Below are 25,683 nucleotides of genomic sequence, written 5' to 3'. Positions count from 1 at the left end.
TCTTATGAAATTCCACACATCCGTCAAACCTCCACCTTTATGTCGAATGCAGTACAACAATTTAATGTGCCAACACCTTCAGAGATGGTCAGACTCTCAACAGTCTCCATCTGTTTTTTTATGTTGAGAGCATACAATAAAATATAAGTATTGAAACGCAGTAAAGTAGATAACATCAGCCGCCATTGACCTCAGCGCGCTCGCGGAGCAGAGCGTGCGCGTTTGAACTCTTTGACATGTTGCTCCGACGCTGGAAAGCATTCAGCAGCCCGTGTTTTCTTTTTGCAGCGTGAGTGATTAAAAAGTGATGTTACAAGCAGCTGTGTTGGTTTTCCCACACCAAATAGCTCAGTGGAAAAAGATGGTGGAAGATTAGGCACATTTTGTAGTTGCCATGGTTGTTAGCATCAAAGAAATTCCCCCTAAAGTGAGGATTTCAAGACGAAATGTCAGAAAGGGATTGTGACACGACGCTTAAAAAGTCATTAAATCAAAGAAATTAAAAGCAAAGAAGTCATTTCCAAATATTAGCCGATTCAAAACCGACTAAACCATCTGAAGTGTGTTTGGATTTCAGTTTGAGATGATTTAAAACCCACCGTCCTTGGAAAATAGAAGTCTCCGGTTCTGAAAACATTATTAAAAAACAAAACAAAACACATAAATAGGAATCCTTGTGGATGCCTCAGTACTTATTTATAACCATTTCCAAGAATCGCACAGCCTCTCTCCAATGAATAGAGGCTGTCAGCACTGCTAATAAAAATAGAAGAGGCTCCCATATTGTGCAGATAGTGCCATTTAACCTCATTTCTCGTGGTGTGGTTGACAGCGAGAAGTGTGCTATCTCCTGATGGGCTGTTTGGTATCCAGCGCCAGAGTGCGACTATCTGGGGTTCACTGGCCTCGTGGTGCTGACCAGCACATAGTGCTTGTCGAAGAACAGGAGTGGTGTTTTGGTGATCCAAGAGGACGGACGGGAGGAGGCTTGATGTCAGGCACTGACATACTGCGGGGGATTTTTCCAAGGCGATGAATCCATCACTCTTTTGGATCCCGTCTTTATTTTTTATTTTTACATTTGATCTCCTTGTCGCCACCTCCAACTCACTCGAACATGTTTCAATGAGAGTCATGTCCAGCATATTGTGTGTTATATATAGCAACCGTTTTGTTTACCCGCTGTATAATTAAAGAACTGGATTTTCTAGAATGGGTAGAATGTTTTTTTTTTTTCTTTACCCCAATCTTCGCCTGTGAACGAGGCCAGCAGCTATAAATCCCTCTGTTTCTCCGTGGGTTTTCCCACATCGATCACGTTTATCCCTACATTGACGGCTTAAACTGAAAAGCCCCTGCCCTCAGTCAGCTGAAGGATCACTTAGCTATCAGCTTTCGTCCGCAGCCTGAGAGCGTCACTACTCGAGACCACAGTATATCTCAAAGGCCCAGTATTGTCTCAGGAGTTGGCTGCAGTTCAACAAACACTTGAGTCTCTGAAAAATGGGCGTGCACATCAAAGTCTGCTGTTGTGACTGGCAGACATTTTTATTACCGAGGGCTGCGTTTCGAGTCTTAATGAGGCTTACGTTCTCAGCTCTAAATTTCTAAAAATTTCACCTGTTGTGGGGCTTTTCTATCACACTATCTGGCCAGGTGGGAATTGCAGATTTCCAGCAGTTTTCCTTGTTTTTCTTTTCTTTTTTTTTCAAAGTCAAATGGAGCGCAGAGCTGTGAATAGGTGCTGTGGAGTGTGGAGAATGGCTTGGTTAGGTGACCTTGATTTGCCTTTTGAGATAAATGTGCAGCACAGTGAAAATATAAGAGTTAAATTGCGAGAAGCACGTTGTGCAACCGAGGTGAAGCGTTTTAAGAGCTTCAAATTCATTAAAAGGTGCACTCCACCCATTTTTAAGACGACTGTACTTATCAGTAAATCTCTAAAGTGAGCTTGTGCACGCCGCTGATTGACAGAGTTAAAGAGGGAACAAAAGCACCACGGCGCTACAAAACAACTTGGCCCCACACAGTTAAGACATGGGAGTGAATTCGCCTCAGGCTGCTGCCCTCCAGAACAGCCAAATTTCAGACTCACAGATTTTTGTCAAGGTTTTTTTTTTTTTTTTTTTTTTAAACTTAAAGAAGTCCTCAGACTCGACCAACACTGATTTAAGTAAAGCTGGAGGCGGCTTATCAAATTCCACACGGCTCATGTTGAGCCACAAATGCTTTTTACAGTGGCTCCTCCAAACAGCTGTCAACAGGCTGACGTATGAATTTGCGAGGTTACCTGTTGAAAGTAACATTCCGATGTTCAGCTTAAAAATGTGACCCTTCCTGGATTAATAAATATAGAAGATATACACATAAAGTTGCTTTGTGGGAAAAGTAAGATTTAACATTTCTGACTCGTCATCTGGATCGAAAATGAGGACATGATCATCACTTGTCCAGATTCCCCTTTGAGCTCATTTTCAGAAAAGATACGAGTCGTGATAGAAGATTTCCACTTGGCCTCGGCATTGAACCGCTGCTCCTGCCAGCAGAACTGCTCTCGTGTTCTGACCCCGTTTCCCTGCCGACACCGCGGGTCAAACCGGCCTTCACTCCTGCTCTTTTATTTCGCAGCACATGTTGGGAGCGTAGCGGTGTCTGATCTCATCCCATTTGTGAAAAAGCATCGTCCTGTTTAATCTTTTATAGAATACCTTAAAGTGTCCCTTCTCATGTGTCAGCTCACATCTACGTAACTGCTGGTGTTTCTGAAAAATGCCGCCTGAGGAGAAACCTCTGCAGTGAGTCATTTATAATTATTTTGCTTGAGCTGATGGCTTCTGTGACCCATACTTCCATACAGCTTCTGCCCCTTTAATTAGATTTGATGAAATTTCATCACTGAGCATTTTTCCTTTATCTTATTTCCTTTTTTTTGTTCTTGTTGAACGCATTGGCCCTTTTATTTTTCTTTCAGTGACAGAGACCTACTCCACAGGGCTACTCTCAAATGTCTGTTGTTTTTAGACCGTGGATTATCAAACACATGCTCCACAGGATTCTCATACCTTTATGTGTGTTTGATCTTTTACAACCTCACACGCTGCATTCAGGGATTCATCAAAGCTGCTATCCGTCACCACCTTTTCACTGGCGCCGCCGCTCAGTGAAGCCTGTATACCGCCAAACTGTTTTTTTTTTGGTTTTTTTTGCTTCTCTCAGGTCTTATTCTGATGTTTAAGGATCTTTTCAAGCACAGCGTTGTTTCCTCGCCTAAGCTGTTATCAAGGGAGTGCAGTTCAGTAGCTAGCCACCCATGCAACGAGTCAAAGGTGATCCCGAGATCACTGAGACTGCTTGAAAGCTGAGATGGTGTTGCGTAAGAGAGGAAGCTAAATTAATCTGCTGAAATCAAACTGAGCCTTAGGGGCTGTCCAGACCAACAATGCTGCTCATGCAATTTAAGAAAGACCTGTTACATCACCACACTTGTCCTACTCACGCTGCTATCAATAAAGACCAAAGTGCCCGTCTTGGGTTTTGTAGAGAACGGACTGTTCTGTTGAGGATGTGCGGAGCTACACCGAGACACTTTAGCCCTCAGGACGGACAAAAGCTTCCTTCAAGTGTATAATTTTGTTTCAAGCAGCATAACTTTTTTCAAAGCTTAATTTTTCAAGTGGATTTTAACAGATGTCTCTCCTTATGATATTCCTCAAAGATGTATAGCGGAAAGCAACTTCAGTTGGAAAGGTCGATTTTCTTTCAAGTTAACTTTTTCTGCATTTTTATCAACTTCTTGCTCCAAGTTCCTAATAAGTTGCAAGTGTTTTCTCTTTCATTTCCCTGAAGCGAAACACATATGGGAATGGTATACCTTTGTGCAGTCAAAAAACACATAATGGGGACTGGGAATGCTGCCTTGACACATGTATGGCTGCGGTCTGAACAGAATGTGTTTGTTTATGGGATGAATCCCAAGAGACCTCGCAGCATCCTCCGTTCTGTACAGGTATGATGGATTCCTTCCAAGTTAGATAAGCCGAGCGAGTCAAAGGCATCTTTTGATGGATGCAAGATGCTCCATTGGGGGTTTGTTTACTAGAGGTAGATGAGTCACTTAATCACTGACAGAATGGTAGTGATCTGCGAGGCCGGCATCAGCTAACATCATCTGCAACCTGCCTCTCCCGTCATTAGAGAAGAATCCAAAATGGCTGCCAGACTGTCAAGAGGCTGCGTCCCTCTCAGGTGATTAAGAGGAGGACGCTGACATCAATCTTCTATGAACAGGGGATTGCAGGCACCAGGCCTGTAGAGCGCCGCAGCAGGGAAAACCTCCCGCTGTATGCTTTTCAGGCTTATTAACGTCCCGAGAGACAGCACAAACACTTTTCCATCAAGGGACAGAGGGATGCAAACCTAATATGCAAGCAAAGGATATCGTGAGGAACTGCAGCGGCGTTTGTTTTTCAACTGAGCATGTAAATCTGTTGTGCTTCTGCTTTTATCTGAGACTTTACAGCAGCTTGTAAAACATGTAATGAAGGCAAAATGTGAAGAAAGACTCCACTGCACACACAAGCGAAGATACGCTGCAAGAACGCTGCCCGTGACATCCTGTGTTTGCTTCAGCAGGGCGCCTGTGGTCTGCGTTTATATTTTTTTTGTGAAACTGCTGGACTGAGGCCTGCTGCTCAGGGGGTCTGAACCGTCTGGTTTGACGCGTACACCAGAAAGATGGCAGCTTTTCACATGTGTTTGGATTAATCACAGTAACAAAGAGTCTATTTAAGTCAAAACAAACCCCATGTGCGCCATGTAGACACTCTAAACTGTGGCAGTCAAGGAAAGGAGGCATAAAGACTAACAGACATTTTTAAAAAGCGTAACACATCTCCTTGCTCCTCAGTTTGTCGGAACCAGTTTTCCCTCCCTTTTTCCCTGCCAGTCCAGACAAGCATGCCCTGCAAAACCTGACGGACGCCTCTTTCATGTCCAACTGAAACATGAAATTCCCTTGGATGTGAATGTTTATGAAGTAAATAGCTACGAGTGGTGTTTGACAGGACTTTGCTATGCAGCCTTTGTATGTTCTTCCGTCCCTGAGTGGATCTTCTCAAAGTACTCCCGTTTCCTAACAGGAGTCGTGGCGGCTCAGTGGTAAAGCAAGCAAGCTTGTGACCAGGAGTTAGGAAGGTTCGGATGCTATTGCTGGCATCCCTGAGCAAGGCCCTTAACCTCAAACTGCTCCATCTAAAGTGAAACTTTGTCTGAAATCATTTGTTATTGTGACCTTGAACGGGAACAATCGAAGTGGAATCTCTCTCTCTCTTCTCTCTCTCTCTCTCTCTCTCTCTCTCTCTCTCTCGCTCTGGTTTCCTGTGACACCCTGCAGACGTGCTTATGAGGTTAATTGGTGCCTCTAAATAACCTGAAGGTGTGAATGTGTGACTGTCCGTCTCTTAGAGTTAACCCTGATGAGGGACGAGTCACATGTCCAGTGTTGGCTGGATGGATGGATGGATGGATGATTGGATGGATGATCGGTGGACGGATGATGGATATATTTGCACCTGACGATTGTTTTTATACGTCTGCACCTTGTGGAAAAAAAAGATCCCCCTAAATGCAACCCCTAAATGTGATATTGACAAATTCATTGATTTCCTTAATAACTCAGCTCACAATGAAATAGAAAATATTAAAGCTGAACGGTCGAGCAGAATTGGAACTAATCTGTTGATTAAATATACTTTTAGAGTCTTAAAACTGAAAAGTGAAGCATTAGTTTCACCGTCATTCATTGGTACATGGTTGCAATATTTTGTGTGAACCCACTGCATATTTACTTGCATTAAAAGCAAAACTGTGATCAAGTTAAGTTTGCCTTTCACTCATACGTGTTTGAAAAACAGATAAAGAGATAGTGGGTGAAAATGAAAAGCTCAATGCTGCAAAAAAAATGTGTGGTTACCTCAGCCTGATAGAGGACTTTCCTTTCTTTGTCCGTTTCCATCTGTGTTTGCTCAGTGCCACACACACCTCTGACTATCTGGCGCTTCAGACAGTTTGATTTGTTGATTAATCCGTATTGAATATAGAGGCAGAGCAGGGAGGTGCAGTGGCAGCGGATAAAAAAATGGCTGCGTATGAAAGGATGAGCAAATTGGATGCTGTAAAATCATAAAACCTTAAATCTAATTTCAGAGTATATCTTAGATTGTGTTTGAGGTTATTACGCCGTGTCGATGTCTCTCACCTGTTTCTGCAGGGCTTCATAAAAGGAACAGGACTAAACTGTTGTTTTAATTCTGATTGATGAAGATGTACCGTCGGCCTGAGGGGTCTGATTACCCTGGTGTACCGCAAATGGATGTTGTACAATATCGTTCAATTTCTGGTCGGCTGCTGAAAGCCAAATCCTCCAAAAACAATAAACTGGAAATTCAGCATGGTAATAACAATATGGAAAGTCATCTATCAAAAGTGTGTCTCCAGCCAAAGGCAAGCAGCAGACAATGAGAGAGGAGAGGCAAAGAGATGCGCTAAATGTCTCCATATTATAAACATTTAGTAATTTCCTTCAGCTGAATTCGTTTGGCAGAATTAGAGTAAAATCATGAATCATGCAACAGCCTGCTGTTCGCCCCCTCCTCTCTCTGTTTGTCGGCCTTTTTCTTCAGCACCAGTGTTTTTAAAGCCTCTGGACTTTCAGACCTGACCGCGGCAGCATGGTGATCTCTGAGAGATTGTGGACGCTGTACGAAGTTCTCCTCTTGTGGAAACTACTGAAGCATGCAGGTTATATTAAACTCAAGATGACCGTGAAGCAGTAACATGATACCTTTTTTGGGTAAAAAATTGTGAGAACGGAGAGGATTGTGGTGAAGCTGTGGTAATCTTGTTCATCTCTGGGTTGGTACGATGTCCTTTTTAATCCAGTGTTTGGCAGATCACTGGTTCCTAAAACCTCCTGCCTCACCTGCTGGATCTGTGTGATAAACATCGCCATTTATCACATAATGTGCTTAGAAACAACATGTGCTTCTCACAATTGTTAGACGAGCTTATTTTGTGCACTGCATTTTACATAATAGCTATTCAAACAGGAATACGTGTATCTGCAAACTTTGTAGAATTGCAGTATAGATAGACCCTGATAACTTCAATTATTATGCAAATTCTAATCATGCCATTCTATCTGTGTGAAGCCATTTACTACATGGAGGCCAGACCTATTCATGTAGAGGCTTTCTTGAAAATAGAGTCTGTAGTACATCAGCTGTAATCAAGTCGAGGAAAAAAAATGGATGCAGGCAACCATGGCAACGGTGTTTATAAGACGAGTGTGAGTGAGGAGAACACGAAGACGCCAAGAAGTGAAGGAAGACGCTGCAGATTTACAGACTTCAAGTATATATACATAAAAATGTCTGTATCATGCAATTTTGCTTTGCATCCCAGCTACAAATACAAACAGGAAACTGCCTTTTTTTGTGTTTGATGGAACTGGATATATACCAGATGGTCTGAGGAGCCACAGTCAGGAGTCAACACAGAGACACAAGTCCACTGTCATCAGGACACTTATTGGATTATTTTATAATGTGGGTCATTCCCAGTCCAACAATTCATCTTCATAAGGGCATTTATTGAAAAATTCAGTGAAAAACACTCAGAAATTACCTTAAACGACCTAATAGAACTCAACAGAGTGTGAGGAAACACACTCTGGCATCGTCTCAAGGATGTACTGTGATCCAGATATCCATCGAAATTAGCAGGCGGACGACGAGCACACAATAATACTCTGTTAAACGAGATAGAGTGGTGAGTCATTCAGATGGCTCGTCTGTCCAAGTTCAACAAGAGAGGAACAACAAGAACAGCTGGTGCATACGCCGAGATCGTATCAATGTCTTTGGTTAAATGAAACTGAAATAATAATGACGAAAACCCTCAGTGAGTGAACATGATCAATACCCTCAGCTTGCTTCCAAGATAAGTCTTAAAAAGCAGGAACACCAAAGTCTTGATTGTTTTTATGACTTTAAACAGTTGCTGGCAAGTAAAGGAATTGATTTCGTTGTTGCTGGTGCTCAGTACACGCTTTCTATCGATGTGTACGATTACAGCAGTTGGCGCCTTCAGTTCGTTCATCATGTTATCAAAGCGAATCGAATCAGATTAACATAGAAACCATCAACACAGAAACCCAGGGGTCAGCAGCATGCCAAACCCTGGACGACACGCCTAAAGAGTTTAAACCTCGCCGCTGATTAGTTCGGCCTTGTTTACATAACGTTTTCAAGTGAAAATGGGAAAACCGTTGTTGCATTGTGGGAGTCTGTTTACACGACAACGACGCTCGTAGCCGCTGAAAACACTACTTTTTAATAGAACTTTTATGAAACACTGTGTACAAGAAAGATTCAGATTCTGTTTGCTACAGTGAAATAAAAGGCCCGGTAAGGAACTAAAATATCGGACCACTGTCTTTTTAACCTGACATCTGCCGTTATGTGTGCATTGGGATTACAGTCACTCTATTTATGAGAGCTCCATTTCTAGTGATCTCAGAGTTTGGAATTCATTTGATTTGTTGAACCAAAATAAATGCTGCTGGACAGGCTATTGTGCCTCAGCTGGGATTTAATCGGTCCAGATGGAATTTAATAGATTTGCAAGGAAATCAAAATAGAAATGGTACTGGAGCCTGTCAGGGTTGGATCCTTGGAGCTGGGCTGTACTGGGGAAAGCCTTCGCAGAGGGGGCTAATCACTTTCAGATGACCAGAGTCTCATCCCAATAACGGCGCAGAACAGGCGCTTTCTCCTTTTTGCACAAGTTGGTCCAACTGTGGGGTTTTCGCAGAGGTTACGGAACAATGGGAAGAACCGATAATTGAATAAGTGTGTTTCAGTTGGAGAATCATCGTCAAAAAATAGAGGCTACAGTACAATGCAATACAATTTGAAGACAGATGGAGGTGGTATAAAAGTGCACGGAGAGACACTTTATTTAAGTGTAGTTCAGATGTGCCTTTTAAATGGCCTTGGAGAAATTGTGCCCTTGAGGTGCTGAGTCTCACTTTCACTGTTGCCATTTATCACCTCAGAGTTCCTTTCTCCTGCCACGATTACAGCGATACAGTCAAAAAAAAAAAAAAAAAAAAAAAAACATCTGCCAGTAAACCAGAAACTTGACTCGATCTCTTAAAACCGCCACATATGCAGCTCCGGTTGCACATGGCATCACAGATATCTTAAACTGTCGGCTACTCCCATGTATTGATATCATCGCTCTCTCCTTTAAGGCCTCCTCGTCTCACACTCCCATGCTTTTCCCCAGAGCTCTTTCTCCATTGCTTTTTTTTCCCCCCACTTCTTCGATAAGCCAAAGCCCATCCCTCTCCTTTAAGGGACAGACCGAACCCCCCCCCCCCCTTCACCGCCTCTCTCATGACAGATGACTTCACTCACTCACTGCAGACAGAGCCGTGTATAGCCCCCGCTGCACATGCATACTTAAGGCAAATCCCCAAACACAGGCGTATGCACAGGCACACAATCTGCACAGCTGACCTTGTACAGAGGTTGTACTGCTATTAAAACCCCCCGAATGCCTCTTAATCCTGCTCCTCCGGGCCGAGAAATGACGGGAAACCTCCCCTGTCTATTTAGTGTCCTGTCATCGTCTGAGAGCTGCTGAAGACTCCAAAAGGAATAGAATATATAAAGAGCGATTTAGATCCAGAGTCAGTGCTGAAAACCCATGCATGACGTTTGAGCATGTATTTCATGGCGTAGAAAAGCCAGGCTGTTTGTTTTGGCGACGTAGTAAAAGCAGCTCTTTTCTTTTTTTCTTTTTTTTAGCTGGTGCACCAAAAGATGCTATAGCTCTTTCTGGCGTGCGTTCACAGGATTCTTGCTTTGACTTCGTACCTGGCCATCCTCCCCGCAGTACGCTCGATGTGAAGAAACTGCTTATTCCTGACGCTTGTCGGGACTTTCTGTCTCAGACGGCTGGAACTTGTTTGAATGGATAAACCTGCAACAGGTAGAGGGATGTTTACCTCTCTGAATTGTTTGCAGCAGGTGTATGTTTTGGCAAGGGCATGCCCCGAGTTCAGTGAGGCCAAGACATTCCTCCAACAAATGTTGGAGTCTGATTACCAATTTTTCTTTTTTCCTCAGCATTGCAATGTTAATATCAAGAACCAAAGCCAAGGGGTCAACCGTTGACCCTGCACTGTCAGTCTGGCGTGTGTTCCTTTGTTTGAATATATTTTTCTCCTGAGACAGAGTAGCTGAAGCCGTCCAACGACCACTTAATGTTACCGGTTCAGTTTCAGCCGCGCACTTAATCACATCAGTGTTGTTTCAGTTGCTTGGAAAAAGGTGATCCAGACTTACTTTGAGGACATGAACTCTGAAATTTCCAAGTATAACATAATTACCACATTTAGTACATGCTTTTTAAAAAGCGTTGCCAAATGGTAAGACTGTAGAAGGAGTGCAGCACTAATCCACATCGAGCGTTCATTGAGGACTGTGCTTCATTTTCCTTAGATTTCAATAGTTTATCGGAGAAAAAAGGCAAAAGTGCAACTGTGAGTGTTTAATTGACATTTTAATGAGAGAAGATTAAAGGGAAGAGTTGACTCTATACCAAAAGTAACAAACAGTGTTTACAACAGCTATAAAAAAAGATTTTGTGTTGTTGATAACTGTTCAATCAGCTTTTTGCTCCTTATTCTCAGAAGGTTGATGAAATGCATTTAATTGCTGGAAGAACCTAAAGATGCAACCATTTATCCTGGACTTCCAGCTAAATGCTTTAAAATGTACTAAACACTAGTGTATAGAGAATGTATAGAGAGCCTTTAGTTAGTTTAATTTTGACTGTGCGTCTAACTTTGCCTGTTTTAAACTCTCATTTGTAATAAATGAGTTCCTGTGATATGATAAATTGATCATTCATAAAAAAGTTTTAAGGACTTTTATCCTTTAGTTTAATTCATTTAACCATCCGGTAAAGATTTCTCACAGTTATTTATGTATTTATTTGCCATGTTATTTAGTTAACATAGCAATGGCTAAAATGATATTAGCTTCCAACCATTTTTCAAAGATAACTGCATTTTTTGGTATTTAGCATCCAGTTAACATTCAGCGCGCTGCTCCGTCCATCTGCTGCACTACATACATCTATGTGTATTTTTTTTAGTGAAATTATATTTTCTACTTTCTTAGATTGTAGACTATTGAGTCTTTCCCAGTACTTTGTTTCGACAGATGTGGTTCTCAGACAACAATCATGCAATGAATGTCAGTGTATGCGCATCTTAAGGTACAAAAAAAAAAAAGATGAATGTAGTGAATTCTGTGCTTCACACTGTGTAATCGCACTGTGTGACTGGAATATCTTCAATTTTGTCAAAAGTGTGAAACTCTTCCCCAGACTCCTCCGAGAATAAAACTCAGGAAGAGGTCATACATATTTATTTGGCTCACGTCTTTATCTTTCTTTGTTTTGTCGTCTTTTATCTTTTGTATATCTTCTTCTTCTGAGCAGGTTGAAACATCTTTGTAATGTTACCATTCCCCTCACAGCTTGTTCTGATGGCCGCGTCGCTCTCAAAACCAGAAACTGTGAACCGCAGGACGCCGTAATGGCAAGAATAGAAATTATCTCCTGTTTCCTGAAGTCGGTTAACTTTGCCTTGAAGATGATAAGGCTGCTAATAATAAGAGCCTCATGCCCGCTTGTGGACTCTCTTGACTGAGGAAGTAATTAAGTTCAAGCAGTTTATCAGCGGCCGGCCGGAGATGTGCTGTGTCTTTGTGTGATAAAGAGGAGCGGGTGAAGTATGTGAAGTGTCCACCCCGCCCGATTCCTCACCCCATCTTCCCCCGCCGCAGCCTCCCTCTCCATCCGCCTCTCGCAGGGGAAGCCCAAAGCGGGTCGGGGCCGAGAGCCGCCCGTCACGTCACTCGTCCCTCTCCTCAGATGTCCAATCAGGCTAATTTTAGCCCGTTTTAGAGGACTGTGTTAAATTTGGCAGTGTGTCCCTGAGCATGGCATGATGCAGATCTGTTCAAAGTGACTGCACGCATGGAGGGAGCCTTCTCTGTTTTCCTTTTTCCTTTTTCTTTTTTCCAGCGATGTTCCCATGTGGTTTTCGTCTTTCAGCGACCAGAATTAGCATAGGAAGGGCTATTTGTGCGGGGGTTAAGCAGCGCGGAGCAACATTCGATGCCTTTCCCTTTCAGTGATTGGAGAAAGCTAATTTTAGCTGATCATGGTCGCCCCGATCATGTTCACACTGTAAAAACACATACAGTCGATACCACTGCTGGGATGTTATGTAAACATCTTAGACCCGCCATGTCTCCATCACGGCTGTGTTTATGCTGTACACCTGAACGGAAAACTGGCCTTTTTAAAATTTCCAGTCTCAGCTGGTAGTCGTCGTCGCAGGCATAAAAAGTTGAAACAAGGATAAGAATTGGGTTATCACAGGACCCTGCTCGGCAGGCCTCAAACACAGGACCTCTTATTCCTTCAGAGTTACATAAAGCTCTTATGTCTTTTTATTGTGATGCAGCCGCCGGCCCGCGGCGACAGCATGCCCCCACTTAAACCCCCGATATGTTTCTAAACATGTAAACATTGATGCGTTTGCTCGTGCTGTTGGACGAATGCCTGAGTACAAAGAGAACTCGGTAATGAATATGTTACAAAGCAGACAAGCCGGAAGCCACCATTTGTTTACAGTGGCAGGTATGATGAATGAACCGTGTGCAAACAGAGAACACAAAACAAAGCAGTCTTGTTTGTTTGTGGGAATATTTCAGAATACTAAGTGGATACGTAATTTGAATTTCATCCTTTGTACTTTTTTCTTTCCCCTCAGGGCCCGTGAATTAAGATCATTTTCAGGGAGTGTTTTAGCCACACTTGAAAATATAGCCAGGTTATCCAAATAAATATTATTAGAGACCCAAAACAGGCTGTGTATATTCTCACAGAGTAAAATGTTCACTTAAAAAAACACACACAAAAAAAAAAAAAACCATCAGAAATGATGACATAACACTGGTGTGTGTGTGTGTGCGCGTGTGTGTGTGGTGTGTGTTTCTCTCCACAGACAGTGAGATGGTCCCCCTGGACTGCCTGCGTCCTCATTCTTTCACCGCCGCCCACCGGGCGTCCATTCAGCAGAGCGGCGACGACCCCCGCCTCTCCATCAGCCTGTGCAGCCTCAACCTGCCGCAGCAAGACATGCATCTGGAGGAGGATGATGAGGATGAAGAGAGACTACAGACTCTGAGCTCCAGCTCCTGCCACGTGCCCCAAAACTCCCAGAACTCCCAGCAGTGCTCCCTGCTGCCCAGCTTGGACACCGACCTGCACTTCCACTCCGTGCACGGCGTCCACGTCACGGTGCTGGACAAGCACACGATGGCGCGGCTGGATCACCGCGGCGACGAGCGGACCCTGGTGTTCACCAGCCGGCCCATGCGCTGCTCGGAGACCGTGTTTGTGAAGGTGAAGGCCGGCGCCACGCGGCCGGGGTCCCTCTCCTACGGCGTGACGTCCTGCGATCCGGCCGCCCTGAGGCCCAGCGATCTCCCCTCCAATCCCGAGTCCCTGGTCGATCGCAAGGAATTCTGGGCCGTGTGTCGGGTGACTGTGCCCCTCCACAGCGGAGATATCCTGGGCTTTGTGGTAAACCCAGAGGGGGAGGTGGTGATGAGCCATAATGCTGTCAGTGCCGGGATGCAGCTGTGTGTGGATAACTCCAGGCCTCTCTGGATGTTCTTCGGTCTGCACGGCAACGTCACACAACTCAGGATTTTAGGTACATTCAACTTTCTACTTCTCACTTTGCTACCGTGTTTTAAATTTTGAGATTAAGATAAAAACACCCTGTACGACCAATAAAGGGAGGAATAAAGGGGTATTTTTTTAATCTGTTCGCCAAATTCCAGGGTTCAGTATTTCCATTTTACTGTCAAATTACCTAAATGCCCTCCTAATCATCCTGTGCTCAATGCGAGTGTAATAAACCAAAAGTACGTTAATCCACTTGATTGTTTAACTGCTGTGCCATTGCAACCCAGAAGCAGAAGTGATGTATTTGTTGTTAAACCCTCAAAACAAAATAATTCATAGTTTAACACCAAACTGCTTGAAATTAAGTTGATTCCATCTCATTTCAGTCCAGCTGGGCTGTTCCTCATTAGATGTGGCGTTTGCACCTATTTGAATATTTAATGAAATCCAAAGCTCCTGGAACTCTGTCATGTGAAGGATTCGTTTCTTCCCATTCAGAGCGTCAATGCAGCCTGTGATCCTTGAAAGACCTCCGGAGGCTCGAGTCCCTCTCAGCCGACTCATGAAACAGTTCCCCTCTCCTTGTGCCGTCTGGGTCGCGCTCTTGACTTTTTATCATCTCATATATCGCTTCAGGAATTTGCATTCTGGCCCCCGCCATTTGCATATGAATGTTCACTTTGTGCCACCGGACGAACGGAATGTCTGGCAGCTTGGCCTGGCTCCAGCAGATAACGCAACACTACCTGAAATAATATACTTGCTATTGTTAAACACTGCAAAATAAATAAAAAAAATCAGTTGTTAATTTGTATTGAAAATTCAAATATTCATTACATTTTGGGGAAAATAATCCTCCTTTGACACAGAACCTAGAATCATTTGAAATTTCCAGATGGCCCACGTCGTGTCTCCTCATTCTGCTTCTGCAGTTCATCGCTGTGCTTTCTGCTCTCCCCTCTCTCATGTACTCAGTCAGACCAGGAACTGAGGAGGTTATTTCTGGCTTGCGTGGGCTCCCGGCAGCCAGCGTTATGTATCAGGACGCGGCCCGTGATGGCTCCTTCTGATGCCCTCAATATGCATTATTAAAATGTAATTGCACGGAGATTTGAGTCGCCGGGTTTTCCGCCCACGGTCTGGAGCGCCGGTCCTCCAGCCGTCTCCGTTTCGTCGTCCTCCTCGTCTCCCCCGTCCGTTTTCCCTCCTGTTTTCTTTTTTTTCCCAACCCCGTCTCGGTTCTTTTGGGGGTCCGAGCGTTCTTTGAGTCATTATCCACTCCAGCTGTGGGGAGCGCGTCTGTGACGTCTCCGGCTCACCCACTCACTGCTGCCGCACGCCGCGAGTTGCCATGGAAACATCTAGCCGCCGAGGCAAGTGACAGTTTGTCATGGCTGGGTGTTGTCAAAGCCTGTGAAGTGGAACAGATGGGAGTCTGTTGCTCTCGCATGGTCATTTTGTCCGCGTTATCTCCCAAGACGGAAATTTTTATCGTGGCACGTTGTAGCTTTGGTATCAATAACAGCCGAGCTTCTCGCTGCAGGTGTCCGCCGTTTGTTTTAGTGTGTCGAGCTGTGTGTCTTCCCACATCATGGCCGAGTTTTACAAAGGAATCAGGAGAGTATCGATCACTACCATCAAAATCTGCATGCAAATATTCTCACCTGTTAATCTGAACTCTTTCTTTTATAGTAAGGGTGAGCATCTGAGACGCTGTACTATATAGATTACTATAGTTTGAGTTTAAAGAATTTGGCTCACTTACTATTACTTAAAAAAAAAAATAAATAAAAAGCAACAACACATAATGCAATGCCTGCATCGTTTCTTTTCAAAATGCAAGTGGTCGTGCTCTGGAATGCGTGCACAGCATGTGTGTGTGTGTGCTGAACAGCAATGAGGCAAACGCAGCTAAAAGTAGAGTGACTTGCATTTAGCAGATGAAAACTCATATTGCCTCATAAATGCCGGACGTGAGCCGCTCGCCATATCAACTCGGGAGACGATAAATCACAATATTTCATAATTAGGTGTTGAAAGCCACCAAATGCATGCTCAACCACAAATAAGTCCCCTGCGCTGCCAGCACGACTGCGGACACACACACAGGACGGCACAGCGAGCTGTAAATTCATAATGGAGGAGAAAATGAGACGTCCCCTTGATGAAAGGGTGCAGGAATGACTGGAACCAACCACAGGTCAGTTTCAGTAGGTAATGGAGGGCTGGCTAAACGCATGCTAAAGGCACGCACTCTAAGCTGTAATATAAAGAAATAAACAGATGGCTCTAAAAACGGTGTGCATCAGCACAAGAGACAGTTATTATGAAGGTTTTATGTCTGGATCACAAATAGAACTATTTGTATTCATGACCAAAAATCTACTATGATTTGTTTATGTAGACTGAAACAGAAACTGCAGTGGGTGAAGTGGTCCAAAGGAAAAAAAGAAGAAAAAAAAAAGCATCAGAATCCCAAACACTGGATTAGAGCACACAGCTCCAGTTATGCAATCCGCTGTATACATTTTTGTTCTAACACGAGACCGCATTTGGTTGTTTGGAGTTTACAGTATTTTGCTTTTTTTTTTTTTCTTTCTGCAATTTCTCACCATCTGCGGTTCCTTTTGTTTTCTGGTTGCTGTTTTTCTTTTTTTTCTCTCTCTCCACTCCACAATGTCAGGGTAGGAAAATGTGGACAAGCAAATTGTGGCATAGGATGCAAAACCACTAATATTTGATAATTTGACACATGGAGGGACGGCGGTGCCAGACAAACGACTCGGCCCGGCTGCGTAACCGTATTCCTGCCATGGTCAGTTGAAGGACGGCGTGTAAACAACAACGACAAGTGCCTGCCGGGCTAACTGGATCAGGGTCTGTCTGTGTGCGGAATCGGGGTCGGTGTTTCCGTCTGGGGAAAAAAAAAAAAAAAAAAAGAGACGAACTGCCAATATGAGGAGCGATGCCAGAGCCGGTGGTTATGGGACGGATCATACGGGACGGACAAAAGATAGTCTGTGGAAGTGTTTTGTACCCTGCCCAGAGGGATACTGGACCGATGAATTGGGGGGTGGGGGGGCTACATCGACTCATAGGCTCTTGACTCACTTACAAACACCCACACACAGACTCACAAGTCATCTGCTTGGTGTTAGAACAGATTTAATGTGTGTGTGTTGAGAGAGATGGAGAGATAAAACAGGACATCTACTCTCCTGCTTCTGCTAATTTCCAGCTCTGATTTGCTCCTGTTGGAAGTGAATGATTGAATCGTTTCACATGCAGATGTTTCCTTTCCCTCGTTTGAATGCCGTTATCTTGACTGTGATCCGTGTGTCCTCTGTGTCCCGAAGGCTCGTCTCTGCACTCAGACCCTCGAGGCCCGTCCGTGCCCAGCTCCCCGTCTTGTACACCCAACACTCCCACAGTGCTTTGCAGCGGCAACTCCGAGTCCAACCTCAACACTCAGCTGAACATCAACCTCAACTCCAACTACCAGGCGCTGTTTTCCTCGTCCACAGGTTCGTCCAGACTGGTTCAGACACTCCCTCATTAAGTTTCACACAAAGTCTTTCCTTCTTTTTTTCCTGAACAACTTATTTTTTTTAGAGCTGTTGTTGTTGTCATGATTTTTTTTTTTTTTTTTTTTTTTTTTTACAAACACCGATACAAAATGAAAAGTTTTTTTTTTTTTTAGTTTTTTCGGACTTCACACCATGAATAAATGCATGAAGCCATCATACTGAACAAAACAGACGCGACCTCACAAGAGCAGAGGCAGACCTGTTGATCTGCCACCAAGCAGAGGAGTGTCAAACTGTCCCACACACACACACCCTCAGCTTCGCTGGCAGTGGGAAGCCAGCCTGTAGAATATAATGTAATAGAAATCTCTGTTTTCCAGGGAGGAGATGGAGGTCAGGATCACAATGGTTGAGGTGGAATGAGATACTACAAATACATTCAAACAAATAGTTTAGATATCAGTAGAAAGTATTTCACTTCTTCATTTTGGTTTATCCAGGTGAACAAATCCCTTCGCTTTCATTTTTCCCTTTTCTTTGGGATCCCGTCTTGTATTATTTCAAAAATCACTTTCCCATCACGTTTGAAGAAGATATCTAACAAAATGATAAAATCAGGCATGTTTCTTTGAATATACCTCATGAGGTGTTTGTTTGTCCTGCAACGACCTCTTCACAAGCGCTGGGTAAATTATGGGTTTAAAAATTAATCGATAAAAAAAGACGCTTTGAATGAGAAGTGAGAAAAAAAATGCATTCATGCCACAAGCACACATTTAATTACAGTACTTTTATGGAAATATTCACAAAAAAAACCAAATAGAAGTCCCCCAAAAGCAATATACTGACCAAAATACCATTAAAAACAAGTGTTGTCGTATAATTTACTGTAGTTTATAAATGGTGGCAGTGAAAATGAGTGAAATCCACGTCAGTAACGCTTCGTCATCCTCACACACTGTAAAAATACTGGAACAATTTCAGGAAAATGTTTCACACACATTAAATTATAAAAAACTTTGATTAAAAAGCTGTCTATACCTGAGGTGTCAAACATAAGGGCTGTGGGCCAAAACCGGCCCACAAGCTGCTCTAATCCGGCCCACCAAAGCCCCAGGCAAATTAAAAAAAATTGACTAACCAAATTAAAGTAGTTACATTAGTCAGTTAATTTGCACATTAATTAAACTAAAGTTTGCCTAAAACAATAGAAACATGCATAATACAACTGCTTTGGAGGTTTTGTGACTTATTTATTTCATTTTGCATTAGACTGTATCATACAATTGGTTTTATGTTGAGCTTGTAGTAATTATTGGTAGTGATGGTTTAATTTGATAAAATATGGACATTTTCATCATATGTAGTTTAAGCCACAACTCAGAAAAACTTTTAAGTATAAATTTCATGGCTATTATAGCAGGATTTTCCCAGTCTGACTCACTCAAAATGAAATCGGGCTGTGCGGTACGTGGCCCCTGAACTATTAACTATGTAAAATCATGACTTAAAGAATCTGGAGAAATCTCTGCAATAAGCCAACAGGTCCAATAGTCCAAAGGAATTAGGATTGTACATTGTTTGCTTTTTTTTACCAAAATGATTTATCACAACAAAAAAAAAAACCCAAATCCATCAATATATCCAGTGCCAAAGAAAGAGAACAGTAAGGTCTTAAACACATGCGCCCCATGTGTCCACGGTAAGATTCTGGCAAACACGGCCGCCAGTTTTCTGCTGAAGATTACACTGATTTCATCTTTTTTCAGTGCCGTGGTCTAAATCAACCGCCTCTCGATGTGCCAAGTTCCGTGTCCGGTTTTTTCCCTCTGTGTTTACACATTTCAGACATGCAGGAGTGCAATAAAACACACAGAGGTACACAAACACCGCCTCGCAATCTGCATGTAAGCGCACGAAGCAAATATTTACCTTGGCGACGTGAAGCAGTGATCCCTGACACTGCTGCAGTCCTGGGCTGCCGGCGGAGTGACAGCGGCGCTCCTGACGGATGATGGCAGCAGCGGGAGAGATGATTGAAGCGCAAACACAATTATTCTAGCATGAAGTCATCGTGAGGCTTCATTAGCAGGGGGAAAAAACAGTGGGCGGAATATTGACAGTATATGTCGCATCAGGAAAATCTTCCGCCAGGCCTGACGGTTTTTTTCATTTTCGGTTTTCTCCTCGTCCCAAGGTACAACTCCGAGCTCGCCGTTCTCCAGCCACCCGGAGTCGCCCACCTTCCCCGCCTGCTCCGGCTCGTGGAGCGACGAGTGCACCATCTGCTACGAGAACGTGGTGGACACCGTCCTCTACGCCTGCGGACACATGTGTCTCTGCTACGCCTGCGGCCTCAAGCTGAAGAAGATGGCCAACGCCTGCTGCCCCATCTGCAGGAGGACGATCAAAGACATCATCAAGACCTACCGGAGCACGTAGGCCCGCCGTCCGCAAAAGTCAAGCCATGCGGAGACTTTTGTAAATACACAGCACAAAGTAAAAGCCCTGCTTGTTTGTGTGTGTAGTCTGGCTCAGGTACTCTTCGACGGGACTTCAAGCATTTTTTGAACGCGTTACTTTACAAAAGCACAAGCGCCGCAGAGCACACACGGTGGTTTCCCGGCGTGATCAACGGGAGCGAGGCGTGTGCCGCCGCATTCAAAGCACATCATTGTACCTTGACCCAATTCTGTGAGAGAAGAAGAGAAAAATGATCAGACATCTGCCCTACTTCCTGCGAAATAAGCGATAACATCACTGCCAGTTTTAAAAGTACTATTGTCCAGAGCTGGGGAGAATCAAACAAAGAGAATAAGTCAGTGATTTCGCCAGCTGCTCCCCCACTTCCTCCTAAGAGGAAAGTGCTGTTTAGAAAAAGAATCGATTCTCTTCTAAATCCAAGAGAAAATTAAAACAAGACATTTTTTACTTTAGATTTCCGAAACGCTGTCAGACACCGGCGAGGAATTAATAGCAAGATGAAGAAAACAGGCTTTGTGTTGAAATGCTTCTCCAGCAATAAAATATACACTGAAATGATGAAAGTGAATGGCTAAAGAAATACCTAAAGGAGCTGTGTTGTGTAACGGATGAAGCGCTTTGCTGAATATTTCACCACCTGCCGCGCTTCTGCGAATCCCGGGCAGGGCGCAAACCGTGCAGAGGGTGAAAAAGTGTGAATACTGTCACCGTGGAAGGTCACGCTCGTGCTGAATGAGGATGTAAATCAGCGAGGAGGCGGCGAGGGGAGGGAGGAAGGAGGCGAGAGGATGTTGTATGTTTGGGAGGGAGAGAGAGAGAGAGAGAGAGAGAGAGAGACGGGAGGAGGAAGGGACGCCTTCGCCGGGTGTCTGTTTCGGTGCAGCGAAAGTCTTTGATCCCTCAGACATACCAGATACATCAGAAGTTTGTATGAAAGCCTGGAAAATGTGGGACTTGTATGGGCCGTGTGTCCTGCTTTTTTGGCAGCCACACATACACACACACACACACACACACACACACACACACACACACCTCCACCACCATCTCTGGTTGCTGAGTGAAGCTGACTAGATGCTGTAATTGCACAAAGTCATCCAAATAAACACTGGTGGGCAGTGAAATATTTTTAAAATGCCGAGAAAAATCAAGCCCGATGAATCGACTTCTCTTTATTCCCACGAGAAAGCCATGAGATTCCCGTACAAGTTACAGGCTGTTTCCTTCAGGTTCAGGTTACACACTTTTTTTTTTTTTTTTTTTTTTTAATATATCCAACTGAAACACAAGTATTTGCTTGTATCGGTGACGTGTTTTGTCTTCAAGTGGTTAAAAACGTGCACGTGGTGCAGTCCGTGACGAGGCTGTAGCTTTGTTATTGTGAGAATTTCGTTTGCATATCGGTTGCCGAACGCTGCTCCCCGTCGGTAAAAGCGAACTCCAAGGACGCCTTCGCTTGACTAATCTCCTGCATTATGTGCTGCTTTGAATCGTCGAGAAATACAAGGTGTCTCCACGTGTTAGTTTGGCCTCGGTGAAGCATTACAATTATTTCTTTTAAGTAGTAAAAACGCTGACTTGTTCTCAAGGCTTGTCGTCTCGTCACTTCTGGGGAAATATTAGCGGTTATGTCGCGTATCGTTTGAACGATGGTGAAGTTTTCTAGCGTGCCTTTTTAAAAAGATAAGTCAGGACAAACTCTGGTCTTTTACTCTGGAAAAAACCAGGACGAAAGCTGAGTTTCATCTTCATGGTGAAGTAATCGTTGTGACGTTTGCAAACTGCCGTCTTCAGCTTGTGAGCAAAACACCTCAGTGCGCTGAATATTAGTGTGTGTATTTAATCACTGAGGGTAAGGTGTTTAAATATCACCTCGTCCCTTCTGTCTGTTCATTGCCTAATACTGGAATTTCGCTGTGTTGAGAGACTTTCAGCTTTTACACTTCTACCTGATTTCTGACCAAAAATGACCAAGCAGAAATAAGACATTGTGCAACGTTTCTAACGGAGGAATACGGTATTGAGGAGTGTAATATGAACTGTACATTATGAGGTTTATTTATTTTTCAATGCTACTCTAAGGAATTATCTCTGTTTGTTTCATATGTGTGGCTATATTGTCCAAAATGTACATAGATATTTTATGGTTACATTGTCAAAGAATATTGAAAAGTGATTTTCCCTGAAAGGCTCCACGGGTGTGCCAGCTGATCGTTGCTGAAATAAATGATTTGGCATTTTGGGAAATGCATTTTCACTCGGATTACGAGGGCCAGATGAGAGAAAAGCAGCTAAACGAAGCGAAGTAATCATGTTTTGCACTTAGTTAGAAGTTTTGACAGTTTTAGATCACTTTTGTAGTTTCCCTTGAGGGATTTCTGATTTGTCTTACTTGACGTCCTCCTGCTATAAAAGCCATTCACAACTGTAGTCGCTACCTGTTTCGGGCAGGTTGAGATTTTCTAGGAATAAATATATATTTTTCAAATCTAGAAAATGGAATTACTACCTGTGCAGGTCGTATACTGCTCTCGTCCATAGTAAGCTGGGATTGGCTCCAGCAACCCTACAAAGGATTAAGCCGTATGGATGGATGGATGGATGGATGGATGAAATGATATTAAGGAAACCTGTTTAGTCATTGAGTGAGTAAAACCAGCCCACTTTGCCATTTGTGTGTATTTTTCTAGATGGTCTCAGGGAACGCTTCACCCAAGCTTGTTAAAGTAGGAGGAAAATGTGACTTTTGAAAAACTCAGTTAATGTAGTTTTCTAATTTTGCCTCATTAATGTCATTTTAGAAGGCTACGCCTGTTAGAAAATATTAGCCAAACATAATATTGTGCTCTAAATGGATTTCACTAGTGTCACTCTTTCTTCATTCAATCTATCGAGCAGAAGTAAAAATGAATGTGGTTTCCTCTCTCTGATTTCCCAAAGTGCCAAATACAATTTGCTTCAAAGCCATTTAGAAAACACCCTGTTACTAGAGAACCAAAGGCGGTAGATAATCTTTACCTTTGGCTTCATCTGGTCGGCCATCTGGAGAGTATTTAGATTGTGTTGCTCAGCGTATATATATATATATATATAATTTGTAATATTTTGCTCTAAAGTGACCACACATTTTCAGTTCAAACGACAACAAAACCAGCAAGTCAGAGCAGGTGGGCATTGTATATTTTGGGTAGGACATTTGGCTCATATCTATGGTTTGATGGGGATTTCTATTAGTCATTAAAACATTCTTAGTGGTTTATGAATTTGATAATTATGTTCTGTTTGTTAAATAAAACTCAAGTCTGAACCGCCGGCTTCCCCTTTGTGTCTTTTATTGTTTCTTACTTACAACTTAAAAAAGTATTTCCACCTCTCGCAGTTCTTCTTTAGACACAGTAGAAAGTAAAAGCCATACTTTGGACCAGGCATTTGACTTAAATTGCAATAAAATGTGGAAAGTGACAATTTTCATTTCACCGCCGCAGGTCTTTTATGTTTTATGCGCAGCGGGAAGCTGGAGTCAATCCGGCCCAGATGGAGAATGAGTGAGCATTAGCGCCATTACCTTCTCCCAAAATATACATGACACAAATGGCCGATGATGGATGTGCTTCTTATGCAAGGATATTCAAATTGGGCAACAGTTTGAGAGCAGAGAGGCAGTTGCACTCCCAGAGGCCCAACACCAGTAGTATACATGACGAACATCCCACCATCTACTATAAGAAATAACAAAGGCAAGGGCTTTTAGTAAACGGCCATAACTCACGGGAAAACTGTTTAGAGTGGAGGTATGTAGACCCAGCCAGAATGAACATCATCGGTTATTTACTACCCTGCAGGCCTGGCTCTAATGCCGCGCTGCTTTATGCACCTATCCGAGGGGCGCAAACACAGCCCGTGACGTCCGGACATGAAACAGGCGGCGGCGGTCGTTACCGGCCAAGTGTTCTCGGAGGTGAGAAGGGAAACGCGGCACCGGCGTCTGAGAAAGTGACACGAACGCCGCGCATCTCGCGGCGTCTCTGTACACACAGACTTTCCACTCAGACCTCTCAGTGAACCTGGCTGCCGGTCTTCGGAAAGCTTCAGGGGCTTGGCAGATTTGTTTGGGCTGTGTTGTGATATCTCCTCTAGACAGCTGTTTGGTCAAACACACCCACACCCACACACACACACACATCATCTAATACTAGTACCAAATCTGTATTCCATAGAAGCACAACACCATTGATTTTGAATTTTAACAAGACATCAGACAGTTTGAGTCTGAGTTTGTTCTTCTGTTGTAGCTAAGTCTTTAAGCTTTCGCTGTTCAGTCTGATGTAAAATCTTTCCCTCAGTCAGATTTGCAGCATCAAGGGACCGACTGTGAGAGCAGTTATAATAAAAAGTACAACTTTGTTCAGAGTCCAAAATATCAAGTGAAGCGGTTTCACCCTGGAATCGGTGAAGTGATGGAGACACAGGTGAAGGTTACTGGATGCAGTGATTTGATGCTTTGGAGCTGATAGCTGCTGCCCTCCAGTGGCCAGAAACACAAGCAGCACTTCAAGAGTGGGTCAGAAAACCCTTCAGCTCAGAACATTTTTTTTCCACAACCTTGAAATGTGAAATCAATGTCCTTATTTAGTGTCTGTCACAATTTCTTAGATGTTTGCTCACTGTTAAAAGACATGTGGTTTTACTTGATGAAAAGTTGTTTGACGTAGCTCGACTGGTAAATAGCAAAGATGTGACGGCATCAAACACAGTTTATATGATCAGGCAAGTAACAGTGTAGTGGTTTGTACTGTAGCTTCACAGTGAAAATGTCCCTGGTTCAAGTCTTCTAAGTGTTTGCATGCTTATTTTTTTCCTCTGGATATTAAGAACTTGTACAAAGCCACATGACATTACCAGCAATTATTGCGAGTGATAAATTTTCAATATATCGTTTATTACACGCTACATTAATTTGCAATTAATTCAGATGATAATTACTCCCCCTTCACATTGTTTGCATGCGCAGTAGAGAAAACTGTCTCTTCACATGCTTACATAATTGAAGGAATTAGGCTAATTTTATTTAATGGCTTTCAAAATCAAGGCTCAATTCAAAATGCGTCCATGAAGAGAAGTCAATTATTTTATCTCCAGCTCTTTTCTGCTGTGGGTTCCGAAAAGAGACAACATTCATCAATAGAAAAAAAAAATTGCTTACAGATATCATTTCACCACTTAACACGATCAATATTCTAAAAATCTGAATTTGAGTCATTTGAAGAAACTTCACGAGCAATCAAAAATGAAACTGACCTTTGTTCAAAAGTGCATTTATTAAAGTCATTCTTTTGGCTTTTCACTTATCAATGATCACACAGTTAATGCAAAACAACAGTGAGCATCGCATCAGAAAAACAAAGCGTCATGTCAAATTTACTGCCCAGCAGAAATTCAAAATGTTATTGTTGTTACAGAGCAGTTCAGCTTAGAAAGCAGTGGTGATTTCTCTTTTCAATAAAAACTGCAATAACAATAAAACCAGTATTAATATAAAATTTAAGGAATGAATAAATATAATTTTCACTGTTTAGGGGAATTTTTGTTTTAGCAAACTGCGGCTATCAATGATTGTTTTTAACTTTGAGGGTCAGAAAAATACTGTAAAGGTCAGAGATGCTCACAAATTGTTTCATCAAGACAATATTAAACATTTACTTGGTTAAAATAGTTCACATACAGGTGACATACAGTATAAAGAGATTAAAAAAATCATGCAGCACCGAGATAAGACTAACAGAAAGCAGCTTTGGCAAGAACTGAGAATTTCTTTAAGGAAACAAAAAGAAAA

At 43.0% G+C, this 25,683-nt stretch overlaps 1 protein-coding gene across 2 annotated transcripts in view; it reads left to right on the top strand.

Moving 5' to 3' along the window:
• LOC115398938 (E3 ubiquitin-protein ligase NEURL1-like) overlaps positions 1–25,683 on the top strand; it is a 43,087-nt gene that overhangs the window by 6,705 nt on the left and 10,699 nt on the right. The window contains exons 4-7 of one of the 2 annotated variants that reach the window (XR_003932620.1): positions 13,151–13,864; positions 17,196–17,363; positions 19,564–20,230; positions 24,227–24,230. Coding sequence is in view for 1 of the 2 variants with exons in the window: in XM_030106005.1 (XP_029961865.1) it covers positions 13,151–13,864; positions 17,196–17,363; positions 19,564–19,808 (1,127 nt within the window). In the remaining variant the exon portion in view is untranslated. Of the gene's footprint in view, positions 1–13,150; positions 13,865–17,195; positions 17,364–19,563; positions 21,187–24,226; positions 24,231–25,683 lie in introns of those variants that run through there. The other variant, XM_030106005.1, reaches the window with a different exon arrangement.

The sequence above is a fragment of the Salarias fasciatus genome, chromosome 13 (assembly GCF_902148845.1).
Source record: "Salarias fasciatus chromosome 13, fSalaFa1.1, whole genome shotgun sequence".
In the NCBI taxonomy this organism is placed as follows: Eukaryota; Metazoa; Chordata; class Actinopteri; order Blenniiformes; family Blenniidae; genus Salarias; species Salarias fasciatus.
This window is presented reverse-complemented; position numbering and strand designations above follow the sequence as displayed.